At 32.4% G+C, this 13,904-nt stretch overlaps 1 protein-coding gene across 8 annotated transcripts in view; it reads left to right on the top strand.

Annotated features, from left to right (window-relative positions):
• The window catches only part of PDS5B (PDS5 cohesin associated factor B), a 205,320-nt gene that overhangs the window by 78,565 nt on the left and 112,851 nt on the right, over positions 1-13,904 (top strand). For all 8 annotated transcript variants that reach the window (XM_004770808.3, XM_013044910.2, XM_045069726.1 and 5 more), the window contains exons 2-7: positions 878-1,004; positions 3,915-4,118; positions 6,987-7,073; positions 7,189-7,286; positions 7,911-8,037; positions 13,751-13,831. In XM_004770808.3, the coding sequence (XP_004770865.1) occupies positions 897-1,004; positions 3,915-4,118; positions 6,987-7,073; positions 7,189-7,286; positions 7,911-8,037; positions 13,751-13,831 (705 nt within the window). In that variant the 5' untranslated portion in view covers positions 878-896. The remainder of the gene's footprint in view (positions 1-877; positions 1,005-3,914; positions 4,119-6,986; positions 7,074-7,188; positions 7,287-7,910; positions 8,038-13,750; positions 13,832-13,904) is intronic.

A 13,904-nucleotide genomic window follows, 5' to 3' on the forward strand; every position in this document is an offset into this window, starting at 1 on the left:
TGTCATGTTTCCTTAGGTGCTTGATTATTTTTGACTTGATAATGCTCATTGTCCTAGAAACCTCATGGTGGGGATTCTCTGAGGTGTAGAATTTTACTTACATTTGGTTCTTGGTAGTACTACCAGTCAGGGGTCACTGTGTTCGTGTGTTGAGGTTCTCTGGACAACTTAGATAATGAGAACCATAGCAAATGTGCAGGCCCATGTCGAAAATCAGTTAGCTGCATTTGTTATTACGTTGCTCTGCTTAGTACCAAGGCAGCTTGCTCTGCTCTTCCCAGTGGCTGTTGATGGGGGCATGGGCACATATTGATTTCTGGCTTATCTTTGTGGGTGTTGTCTTTCTGGAGTTGGGGTAGTATTGTGCATTGATATCAGGAAGGTCTCTGATATTCTATCTTGACAGGTTAAGATTTACCTCTGTCCCCGTTGCCTCATAAGATGACCAAACTGAATTCTAGATTTGTTAGGGTTGGCAAATGCCCTCAGGGTGTCAATGGACATAATGCTCCAGTACCCCTTTTACCTCTTTGGATTCCTGTATTCTCTTTTATTTGGGACAAGTAATTTGTGGTGCTTTAAAAAATAAGCTTGTTTTGGATGGCTTTTTTCCCCTATTATTTATAGTTTTTGTAGTTGGATGGTTAGTGCAAATTACCCGACTTACAATTAGTAGAAATGGAAGTGAAAATATAATTGAAAAAAAATTGGGGAAGTGCTTAATAAAATGTTTTTCATTAATTAGATAAGTGAGATACTATAAATTAGGAAGTAGTTATAAATTATTTGGTTGGGAGGACAGGCTACCTTTCATGTTTATTATTAATTTAGTTTATACCAATTTTTTTGTTTGCTTCTAATTGTTTTCTTGTTTTAGGGGTAAAAATATTTCCATCATGGCTCATTCAAAGACAAGAACCAATGATGGAAAAATTACTTATCCTCCTGGTGTCAAGGAAATCTCAGATAAAATATCTAAAGAGGAGATGGTGAGACGGTTAAAGGTGAGTAAAATTATGTTTTGGGGTATCTGTTTAGGGTGGGGGTTACCTATGGAAATCACATAGGGCTATATTTTGTTAGGGCACCTTAAAAAAGCAAATGAAAGCTAAAAATGGCAGGGAGAGGATTGAGGAGAGTGGAAATAGGTAAAGAACTGTAGGGTTTCCTTGGCTACTGTTAATGGGAGAGCAGCCGGAAAGGTGAAGCTTTTCTAGGGCCACCTATACTTGGGTATAAAGAATAAATCTGTAGTACTCTTACATTCATTGTTGTCTGTATAGAAGTTCTTTGTCCTATATCTCATTTATTTTAAAACAACAATCATTTTAATCTGAGAAGGGAAGTTTTAAGTCTTTGTACTGAGCATTACTTACTTTAAAGTTACTTTGGAGTAGGTTAAAGAGCTTTACTTTCAGCTTCTGTCTCTGCTTCTGACATGCAGCAGTGAATCAAGATTGATGGTGACCTTCCATAGATGAAGTGGTCCTGGCTCAGTCTCTTTATATGTGTTTGAACAATATTTTACCTTTTCTTCAGGGCAGTGATGGTTGGTCCCTGTCATTGTAAAATGCTTAAAGGAGCAGAGTGGCTAACCAGAATGCTAAGCTGATTTATCAGTTAGTTGAACTGTTCTTTATTTTTGAGCATTTTTTCCCCTTCTAAATTATATCTACCTGGACATTAATTTTGCTTGATACATTATTATTTGTCCCTATTTCAAGAGTGGAAAACCTGTATTAATCATTGAAGATCCTGTAGCCTCTTTAAAGCAAAGTATTGTCTTACAGTTGTTGCTTCATGGTTTATTTTTATTAGAAGAAAAGGACTCCAATAGTCATAAATTTCCCGTAAAGTCCTAGTTTTGTGCATAAGATATTAGAATGTCAGATATTAGATTTTTTTATTCCAAGGGAAAGATACCTTTGAGCAGATTAAAATTACTAGTTAGGAACTTGTGTATATTTTGTTAAAAATAGTGAAGCTACATATCCTTTGTATGTGACACTTTTCATTTTCTCTGTATGTATATTCTCTTGACCTGTTGAATTTTTAGAGAAGTGAATACTTGATTTCCTCAGATTAGTTTTTATTTTAACAATGATAGGTAAACATCTCTGTTGTTTACAAAGAAACTATTAAATACAGAAGCTGTACTTCTAAGTTGATTAACATTTCCTTTCTTTTAGAGATGATATTTCCTCAGACATCTTTTTTAATAGATGACTTATATATGAGCAATTGAGTTTAATAACACCATTTGAATTGTAGATGGTTTTGAGGAATTCTTATTATCTAGCCCTTGTGTAAATTTGTTGTTAGTTTTGGTGGAATGATTTCCACAGTGTTCACATTTAGTGTTTGTAATATGTTTTCATTATTTTTTAGGCTTTTATGCCCAGCAGTAATCTGTCTAATATACTTTTTCTTAATTTGTTTTCCTAATTTACACTTAACCATTATTTTTAGCAACCTTCTTAGAGAAATATAAAAAGGATTTAATGATGGGCTGACAGTAATTTTTGATATGTACAATTACAGGAGTGAGTTTTATAAATTAAAACAGTTAACATGTAGGGTCATTATTTATTATTTATAGAATTTCTAGAGTTTCCTATAATATTCTATTCAAAATATACTGAATCTCTCTTTGTGAACAGATTCTAGAAAAAGAAATGGTTTCCTGCATGTAGGTCTTTTTTTTTTTCCCCCTTTGCCTCTTTTCATGATATGCCTATACCGTCAAACATATATCTTAAAAGAATAAACTTTAAAAGGTGGGAGAGTAGTCCTGTACCTTGTACCCTTAAACTAACTACAGTGCCAGACTGGAAGAATTCACCTACAGTTGGTTCTGGCATCTGGCATAGTACAACTGAGGTCTCCCTCTGCCCTGTGAGGAACACTGTTTCCCAGCAAGGCAGTGGATCTAGCTCTAATGCAGAGTAGAAATCCGTGTATTTTTCAAGGACTAAGTCATAGATATTGATAGTTGGTGGCCAGTCCTATTTGTTGATTAGTATTTGCAGCACCACCTAGTGGATGCCGGATGGTCACCTTTCCATTAGAGTTTTATTTAAATGTATGTTTCTGTCAGGTTGTCAATTTAAAGTCTCATCTGAGGTAAGCATAGTATGGACTGAGGGTTCATTGTGACAACTAATAGGGAAATTAGAAAAGGCTCTTTATAGAATTCAACTGGTACCATTCTTCACCGTTTTTATTTCTGTCCTACTTCTTTTATGTAAATGTTTTTGAAAAAGGAAAAATTTTTGTAGGTTCTTTCTGCTTACTCCATTCATGCCATTGAGTCCTACTAAGAAACCGTCCATGTCATGTTCTCTTTTACCATGGCATAAGAAATATTTTGTTGGATGCTATGGTAGTCACTTTGTGGTAGCTTTTTAATGTTTTGGAATACGTCTACATCATCCTTTCTTAAATCTTTTATTCTTTTTTAGTTGAATATATAAGTCCATGTATCTGAAGTGGTTTATGCGTCAGATGGAAAAATAAATTGTTTTTTTCTTTTCCTGGGTTTTTTCTTAAGTGTAGTAAAAGGAGTAGGTATGTTATAAAAAGAGGTTGTTCTTTTTAAGAAAGGACATACTCCTTTTAGTCCATTTGTAAAAGTGAGCCAGAAATGCCATGCAAGGCTAGTTTTATACTTTTTATCTGGTTAGCAGGTAGGATGGGTACATGAAAAGTATCTTAGCCTTTTAAAGTCTTTTAAAGAAGTTATTTTTCTTATAGTTTTTGAAAGATCTTGTTCTCTCGACACTTACAGAGGAAAAATGAAAACTACTGTATATTATTTATTTGGAAGTCAATCTTTGTAGTTAATATGGTTGTTATTTCAAATGACTATTTTTGCATGAAGGATTTCATGATTGCATTATTCTGTTTTTGAATAGATGGTTGTGAAAACTTTTATGGATATGGACCAGGACTCTGAAGAAGAAAAGGAGCTATATTTAAACCTAGCTTTACATCTTGCTTCAGATTTTTTCCTCAAGCATCCTGACAAAGATGTTCGCTTACTGGTAGCCTGCTGCCTTGCTGATATTTTCAGGATTTATGCTCCTGAAGCTCCTTACACGTCCCCTGATAAACTAAAGGCAAGTACTGATTTAAAGAATTTTCAAGATTGACTGATATTTTCATTTATCTAACTAAAATGGGACTTAAAATATTTAGATGATTTCTTCAGATTCTTTGATACTGACTATAGCAATCTTTTGTTAAACAACATCTTCTTCCTCCTCTTCTTCTTCTCCAAAGAACTCCCCGACCCCTCATTTAGTACTTACTTTTCTAAAACAGTTTTTGATCTTTAGGATAAGAAGTAGATTAGTGCATATACTTTTTATTGTATGCTTTTAATATTATCATTAGTTCTATTTCAGTAGCACTTGGGGGGGGATACTTCCTTTTCCCTTTTGAACATCTATGCTGAAGCCTATATTCATTATTTAAAACATAGTATGTAGTATAAGCCTGAATTTATACTATGAATCCTAATGTGTGTGTGTGATGTGAATTGTTTGGAAGAAAATACAGTGAACAAAATTTTAATGAAAAGGTAGAAAAGACACCTAGTACTTGGTTAAAGTAGTTGTAAGTAAAGCCATATATGATTGGAAAATCTTTAAAAGATGAAAAAAGGGGAATGGCATGATTAATCCAGCTGCTAGAAAGTGTGAAATAACTAGAGCTGTGCAAAGAGATACTGAATAAAATAGGTGAGAAAACTAGAAAAACCAGTAGTAATAAAAGATAATCGTGGGGGTTCCTGGGTGGCTTAGTTGGTTAAGTGGCTGCCTTTAGCTCAGTTCTTGATCCCTGGGTCCTAGGATCAAGACCAGAGTCCAGCTTCTCTCTCTCCCTCCTTTGCCCCTCCCCCTAGCTTGTGCTCTCTCTCCCCTTTTCTCTCTTCCGCTCAAATAAGTAAATAAATAAAATCTTTAAAAAGAAAAAAAATAATTGTGGAAATTGTGGGTTAGGGAATGAGTGTATAGGAAGATTATTACTGCCATTGTGGAGAAAATGATGGCAATTTAGGTTTATTTTATTTTAACAAGTATTATTGTTAATTATGTGTTAGGAACTGGGTTTACAGTGGTGAAAAATAGTCCTGATATGATTCCTGATAATTGGGAGTGAGGAGCGTGCTCATTTGATCAAGTCTAACAGAATTCCAGTGTGGAATTTCCAAACTGGTTTGGGCATGGTTGTTTAATATTTTAATTGGTAAAAATCTCAGGACAGTGACAGTATTTGTCACTTGAAGGTAGAGTCGAAATGTAAAATTTGAGAATGGTCAGAGGTTTAAGTAGATAACATGAGCTGGTCTGTCAAGTGGTATACCCAGGTATGTATTTTCCTTTCTAATTATAAATCTCTAATTTGGAGATGGCCTGTGGTCTTCCTTACTAGTGTCTTGTCGGCATTCTTAGGAAGAGGAAGGTCTAATTTAAGAGTGCTGCTACAGGTTTCTTTTACCCCTTGTGTATTTCTCAGTTTGCATAATCAGTGATCTATCTCAGGGCCTTGGGGTAATAAAAAGTCCTCCCAAAAGAATACCTACACATCTGTTCTATTTATAACAGGACAGTTTATAAGAAGAATATTGAGTAGCTGCAATTAAATTAGTCTTTGGAATTATTCCAGAGCTGAAAAATTTACAGTATCTTCCTTTCTCTGGTCCAATTTTTTGGTCTTCTTTAAATGCCTCTTTTCTTTTTCACTATTGATAAGCATAAAGTTTTTATTTTTCTTTGTCTGCAGTAGCAATAATAGAAAATTGTGACACTTTGATGCTTATATTTCCACTGTAAGTATTGTTATCAGAAAACCCTTTTTATACACCTGGCTTCATGTGTAGGTCAGTGATTGTTGGAGAGGTTATAAATTGGAGAGGTTATAAATGGGTGAGTGTTGTCTTTCTATCTCCAGGTAGACGTTGTGGCACTTGGTTTTCTTTTAGTCACAGTAGGAGGATTTATTCACAAAAGATGTATTTTGTACAGTACTACTATCAAAGTGACCATTTTTGAAGGATGTACTTTTCATAATTTTTTTTTGAAAAGCTAGTCATTAACTGCGTATTTTTTCCTTTTAAAAATATTCTTTATCATTTTGCTTACAAGGGAAACATTTTTCTTTTTGTTTATTTAATATTATTTATATTTATTGATTAGCATGATTGCTTTGCAGAATCAGCTTTTATAATTTTACCCTTTCCCCAAATTTTAAGAACATCCTCTCCATAAAACTTGCCTTAAAGGGACATTGAACCTATCTCTATCCAGGTACAAAAGGAGGATGTAGTAAAAAAAAAAAAAAAATCAAAAGCTGACAGATGGAGATAGATTGAGAAATGGTGGGAAAAAGCAAGTAATTATAATGATTAGGTAGCAAGCTTGAAAGTTAAGTTCTATGGGTCTTTTTAAAATTTCTGTTTCTGTAATCTATTATCTTTTCATTTGGTGATTTATTTTGGAATTTTAAGTTTCTTAAACTGTGTTTTTGCTGTTTAATTGCCTATATAGTGCTGTTCTAGCAAACCTCATTAGCTGTCTGTCACATTATTAGTATTATCTTTGTTATCAGTATGTAATACTAATACTAATACCAATATAAAATATAACCTTCGTTATACTGATAATAGGATAAATTTTGGTTTACTAGTTTTTGGGTCTAGTTTTTTTTAACTTGCTTTAAGTAAAGTTTTTCATTCTCTAAGATGGTGGTAAATTATTTACTATTTTCCTGTGAAGGTTAATAAGATATTTAGTGTTTTCATATGATAAGGTTCTTTTAAAAAAAGTTCCAGCCATATATAGTCCTGTCTCCCCAGCCCTCTTCGGTTCTTTACAATTTATCTTGGTAGATACATGTGAGTGCTGAATTAGCTTTAGGAGTTAGTGGATATTTTCATTTAGGATCCATAATTTAAATAATACTTTGTCTCTCTTTTTTTGAAGGATATATTTATGTTTATAACAAGGCAGTTAAAGGGGCTGGAAGATACAAAGAGCCCACAGTTCAATAGGTATTTTTACTTACTTGAGGTAAGCAGTATATCTTGAGATTACATTTTAAATTGGTTTTTGTGCTTGTGTATTTTTACTAATTGAAGTGTTTACCTTTCTTTCTTTCTTTCTTTTTTTTTTTGCTTATTTTTAGAACATTGCTTGGGTCAAGTCATATAACATATGCTTTGAGTTGGAAGATAGCAATGAAATTTTTACCCAGTTATACAGAACATTATTTTCAGTTATAAAGTAAGTTTATTTTACTAGGCATGTAACTTTTTTTAAAGTATAAAGCATTTAGAACTTACAGGTGAATATGCATCAGCTGTGTGTTATGATGAATATTTGGCAGGCTGAGAGTTGTAGGAACTCTAACATTTTTATAGATGTTTTAAAAATGGATAGAACTAATCAATTTTGTATTGTAGGGTATATACAAGAGTGGCATAAGGCAATCTATAGCCAATATAAATATTTTTTGGATTATATTTTTATCTTTTAATTAAATATTACTGATCCTGATTCATATAAAACTTGAGTTTTTTGTGTATTCTTTAATATTATTTATTGGAATTAATTTCAGAGCAGTTTGAGTCTCTGAATTTAAGGTAAACTAAAGATAGCATTTGATTTAATTATTTTTGATTGTGAGACTGGTTAAAATTCGGGAAAAGTAATCCAGGAAATGTAGTTTAAAAATATATTTTTGATACCACTGTAAGATATGGGAGAGAGGAAAACTTTAAATGAATATACGGAATTTGATTTAATTAATATTTTAATATCATGTTTTATAAAGTGTAGCATTTGTCAACACCATGTTATGAGTAAATCCTATACCCTTTAAATAAAATAATCTATTTTGAATTTCAGCAATGGTCACAATCAGAAAGTTCATATGCACATGGTAGATCTCATGAGTTCTATTATTTGTGAAGGTGATACAGTATCTCAGGAGCTTTTGGATACAGTTTTGGTAAATCTGGTACCTGCCCATAAGGTAAGTAGAGTATATACTGAAATATGTCTAAAGCCCATTAATTTAAGGGCAAGAGCTTGTGCTTATGTCCTAAATGTAATTTTTCCTGCTTTAGCCTTAGTTTCGGAGACTTTATTTTAATTGATTAATATTAAGATTAGTCATGTTTAATAAAACATGGTGCACTTATAGTTACTATTGAAATTAAATAGATATAGTTTATGTGGTAAAATATCTGTAATAACTCAGTTTTGCATAGGAAATGTTTCAGGAGTGATAGTTACTTAGATGCTATCACGTAACTTTGTATGTCAGGAGGCGCTGAAACCAGTTAGAGCCTTAAGTGAAAGACAACAGTAGTGTAGATGGAGAAGAGGGGTGAAGTTAAAAGGGAAGTCTTTACTAATTTTTAGAAAGAATATGTTGATGAAAGTGTTTCTTCCCTGGGTGATGTTAATCAAAATGTATGTTTGTGTGTCATGTTCTTTGAACATGATTAATTCTTCAGTATACAGCTGGAAATAATGATTCTGTGAAATAGAGAAAAGAGAGAGGTTAAAGAGAGGGAATAAATAGTCACCAGTATAAAGATCTGCAAACTGAAGACCTTTTTGGCAAAGTATAATCTGAATTTTTTAGGTATATGACATTCATACAAATAGTGCTTCAATGCAAATGACCTCATAATTTACATTTCCAAATTCTTAAAGAAAATAGTCCATCAGTGCTGAAAATCAGACATTACAAATAGACTTAAAAATTCAGATACTATATAGATAAAGATAATGAATACCCTTAAAAGGATTTAAGATAACAAATGCGTAAAGGGATCAAAGACATAAATAAATTAAAAACGTGATATCTAGATTTTTGAAAGGAGAAGTTTAGGAAAAAGGTAGAAATGAGAAATGGTCATTGAAGTTAAGATCTCTATAGGATTATAAAAGATACTTAGAGAACTGGGAGATAGATCAGAGGAAATTGCATAGATAAAATAAGATAAAGGAAACATAAAAGATATTGAGACATGAAAAATAGAATGAGAAGGACCAGTATATTTAGTAGTGATTGCAGAACACAAAGTAGAAAGTGGAGAAGAAATGTTTAAATAGGAATTTGCTTAATATGTTCCAGAACTGTTGAAACAGCATGACTTTATGGGTTAAGTAGAAAAAGTGTCATGAGAGGAATAAATAAAAAAAATTCCAATCCAGGAACATCCTGGAGAAATAGAATGCCAAACCAGAGATAATCTGTGAAGCTCATAAAAAAGGCATAGCTCTCATGAAGGATTAATTATTAAACTGATTGCTCACTTTTCAGTAGCAAGGATAGATATGCCAGAAGATAATGGAACTATACTTCCAAAGTGCTAAGAAAAAATAATTGTGCATTTGTGTGTATATGTGTGTGCAGTTGTATATCCAATTTGAGTGAAATAAATACATTAAATATTCACTTGTCAAGATTCTTCCTGAAAGAACTAGTATGTGAGTACTGTAGAATGATGGAAATTGAATTAATAGAAGCAAGAAGGAAGAAATAATGGTGAACAAAGAAATGCTTTAAATAAGAACTTACCTATAAAAAAATACTAGCAATAATAATTATAATGATTAATTAAAGAGATTAACAAATGACCCAGAACTACTGGATACAAAGAACATAGAAGATTCAGTGGCTTAATGGAGTTAATGAGTGATTTAATTTGGGTGGTGATCAGGAGTATAGAGCTATTGATTAACTTGAAATGAAGTATTCGTATTACAATGTTCAGGATTACAGTAAAAGGAAGAATTACAATAAATGTAAATGGTCTAAATTTACAATTTAAAACAGATTGTCAGATTTTTTGAAAATAATCCAGCTGTTCAATAAGAAATAAGAACAAAATACAGTCACAAAAAGGTTGAGAGCTTTTAAAAGGATTGAAAGGGGTGCCTGGGTGGCTCAGATGGCTAAATGTCTGCTTTGGGCTTGGGTCCTGATCTCTGGGTCCTGGGACTCAAACCTGCTTCTCCCCCTGCCTCTGCCTCTTCCCCTGCTCATGCTCTCCCTCTGTATCTTTCAGTCTCAAATGAACAAGTAAAATCTTTAAAAAAAAAAAAAAAGGATGGAAAAAAGACTTGCCAGGAATGTATTAACTGAAAGAAAACTGAAGCAGCTTGTACTATGATTAGATGTAATAGTCTTTAATGGGTAAAGAAGGAGTTTGTAGAAGGATAAAAGGTTTAGTTCTCAGGAAGATTTTAAAACTTGTATGTACATAGGCTGAAAATAGATATAACACTTTTCTCAGTGATTATAAATTAAGTAGATCAGTAGATTATAAGAATATTGAGGATTTGAAGCAAAAACAAATTTATAGCAACCATAATTTGTCAAAAGAATCATAGTGGGAATTATAAAATATTTAGAAATGATAATTAAAATGATAACATATTAAAACTTCTGGGATACAACTTAAAATGTTTTATAAGTCTAATTTTATTAGCTAAGTGTCCAATTCAAGAAGTTATAAAAATATCAGAATATACAGAGTATGTAAGGAAGAACAGAATGAAATACAGAAGTCAGTGAAATAGACCTTTGCCTCAGGTCTTGATCCTGAAGTACTGGGATTGAGTCCCACATTGGGGGGGGGGCGCTGCTCAGCAGGGAGTCTGCTTCTTGGCCCCTCTCCTGGTTCATGCTTTCTTTCTCTGTCTCTCTCTCTCACACTCTCTCAAATAAATACAATTTTTAAAAGAAAAAAAAAATACAGTGACATTTCACAAAATCTCAAAGCTGGCAATTTGAAAAATCTATTAAGCAAATCCTTGGCAAGTTGAATCAGAAAAAAGGAGATGGGATCAATATACAGTTTTAGAATGAAATGTGAACAGCAGACGTTAAAAAAATAAAAAGATAATTCCATGAAGAGTATTTTATGGTAACATACTTGGAATTAGGTAAAAGAAATTCCTAGAAACTATAACCTGCCAAACTTGTCTCAAGAGAAGATCTTGAATAACCTTTAACCAGCAAAAGAAATCTAATTGGTCTTAAATACTGTATCCATAAAATGAACAAAATCCCTTCCTCCTAAACAACAGTAGCAACCATAATGAAAGCAACAGCAGCAGAATACAAACTTACCACAGAAGACTGACCAGGAGATACCTTCTAATCATTTGAGTAGCATTACAATCTTAATATCAAGCAAACTTTTCCAAATTATAGAAAAGGAAGAAATGTTCCACAATTTGCCTTATGAGTAGAATGTAGGGAAACTAGACAAAACCAAGCAAGTAAGAAGAATCATAGACTAATTTAAAGTTACAATCACATAAATTCAACATAAAATAGTAGCATTTGGAATGGCATAAACAAGTATTGCTAATGAGCAAATTAGTTTTATTTTAGGAATATATGATAGATTAACATTAGAAAATGTTAACAATAGACTAAGATATTTGTGTAAATTAATGGATCAAAGGAAAAAGTATCAATAGATGTAGAAGGGCATGTGATAAAATTCAGTATGAATTACGATAAAACCTCTTGGCAGATTTGAAATAGAAAGACACTTCCATAGAGTGATAAGGACATGTATGATACTGTACTTAATGGTGAAATGCTGAAGCATATTTTTTTGAAGTTTAGTAACACGTCTCCGGAAAAAGGCAACACTGCCATTTCTAATCAGCATTAATTAATGTCTTAAGTTAGTGAAATAAAATGAGATAAATAGGGTAAAAGGATCAGAAAGAAGAAATAAACTGAAATTATTTGCTGATAATATGTAGAAAACACAAAGCCATATACAGATAAGTTTCTAGAACAAAGAAAATTCTACAAGGTTGCTAGATATAAGTTCAATGTATATGAAAAGCCATTGGTATAATTTAATACATTTGTAGCTTTAACAAAGACTTGAGCTGATTAGAAATTTCACAAAAATGTGCAACTTTATGTTAAATCATTATAGTTGACTAAAAAGTATAAGGACTTAACTTAGCTCCATGATTTGTTATATTTATGGGATAGGAAGCTCAGTATTATAATGATGCCAGATTTCTGCATAGGAATGGATAATCCAATCAAAGAAAGTTTGAAAGTGTGTGGGTGATTTGACAAACTGATTTTAAATTCACATTGAAGAGCAAATGGCCAATAATAGCTAACCATTCTTGAAGAGGAATAGAAGGTGGAGACTTAATCTACCTCCTGGTATTAAGACACTGTTTCCATATATCCCTTTGACTATAATCAGGCAGTAATAGACAAAGGGACATAATGGAAGTAATGGAGAATTTACAAGTGGCTTCTTAGTTATATAGAAACTTGAGAGTGTGGATATTATAGGTCACTGGAGGGAATAATAGATTATTACTGGTTTTAGGACAAATAACTATATGGAAAATAATACTATTTTATATCACACATAAAAATAAATTACAGGGAGAATAAAGATCTAAATCTGAAAAACAAATCTTTAAATTTTTATTTGAAAATATAAAGCAACATCTAAATTTCATTGTGGAGGAGAATTTCTTAAAGATACAGTGAGCACAAGCCAAATAAGAAAATACTGAAATATTCGGTGACATTAAGTCAAGAAACTTCTCGTCTCTAAGATACTATAAACAATGTGGAAAAAACAAATGTAGACTAAGATATGTTTTACACAAAATTGACAAAGGTTTAGTGTGTAGGATTTATAGAAAAACTCTACAAATAGATAAGAACAAAAAAGCCCATGTGAAAAATGGCAGAGGTGGAATTTACAGAAAATTATTTCTTATATGCACAAGGGAACATGTATAAGACATATGATTTAATGTCTATGAACAGGAGAATGAGTAAATAAGCTATAGTATATTATAAAATACTGAACAGCAATTAGAAATGAAGTAATTCAATGGAAGCATCAATGCAGGGAAAACTAAAAATATGCTAAATGTGAGTTTCAGGATATTTACAGTGCACCTGTTTTCTGTAATGTTCTTAAATCATAATGGCAATTCTCCTTTAGATCTTTGGTCTTGATTGTTTTTGTCATTATCAGAATCTCTTAGAAACATTTTTTCTTAAGATATTTTTTCTTGTACCTTTTTTCTTTTCATATTTTACTGTTTCTTATGTTTCTTGTTGTATCATTGACCTTATCTATGCTCTGAGATGCGCTTGAGTAAATCTCCTGTCCCATAGTTGCCCCAAACTCTTGTCTTTCCCCACCTGTCAGCCCCCGATTCTTGTTCACATTAGAATCCAGTTCATTCTCTTAGGATATTTTGGTTCTTCTGGACCTGGGTAAAACAACCTGTATTTGTACTCAGCTGAACTGATTTGACTTCGGGACTAGGTTTAGAATCACTGTCTCCTCCTCTATTTAACAAACATTTATTGGTCTTTTCTGTGTGGTTTACCTTATGTTGTGATTGAGATAGGAAGACAATGTAATTATCCTTTCTTGGAAGGGATCTTATCATCTAGGAAGACCAGTTAGTCTTTTTTTTAATTAATTATTTTTATTAACATATAATGTATTATTTGCCCTAGGGGTGCAGGTCTGTGAATCATCAGGCTAACACACTTCACAGTCTTAAAAGAAGAAAAGTGGCTTTCCTTTCTCTTTTATTCTGAGTTTTGGTTTTCCCATTCATTTACTCAGGAGTACCTTTTGGAATACAGGTAATATTTTGTTTTTCATGGTTAGAGATGTCTAATAGATATTGTTTATGTTTTTCAGAATTTAAACAAGCAAGCATATGATTTGGCAAAGGCTTTACTGAAGAGGACAGCTCAAGCTATTGAACCATATATTACCAATGTAAGTCTTTCTTGTAGTTGATTGTCAGAGGATTAACCAACATTTTAAAGATAGCTAGAAGCAAAATTTTGGC

The sequence above is a fragment of the Mustela putorius genome, unplaced genomic scaffold (genome assembly GCF_011764305.1).
Source record: "Mustela putorius furo isolate JIRA1106 unplaced genomic scaffold, ASM1176430v1.1 tig00003942_pilon_pilon_pilon, whole genome shotgun sequence".
NCBI lineage: Eukaryota > Metazoa > Chordata > Mammalia > Carnivora > Mustelidae > Mustela > Mustela putorius.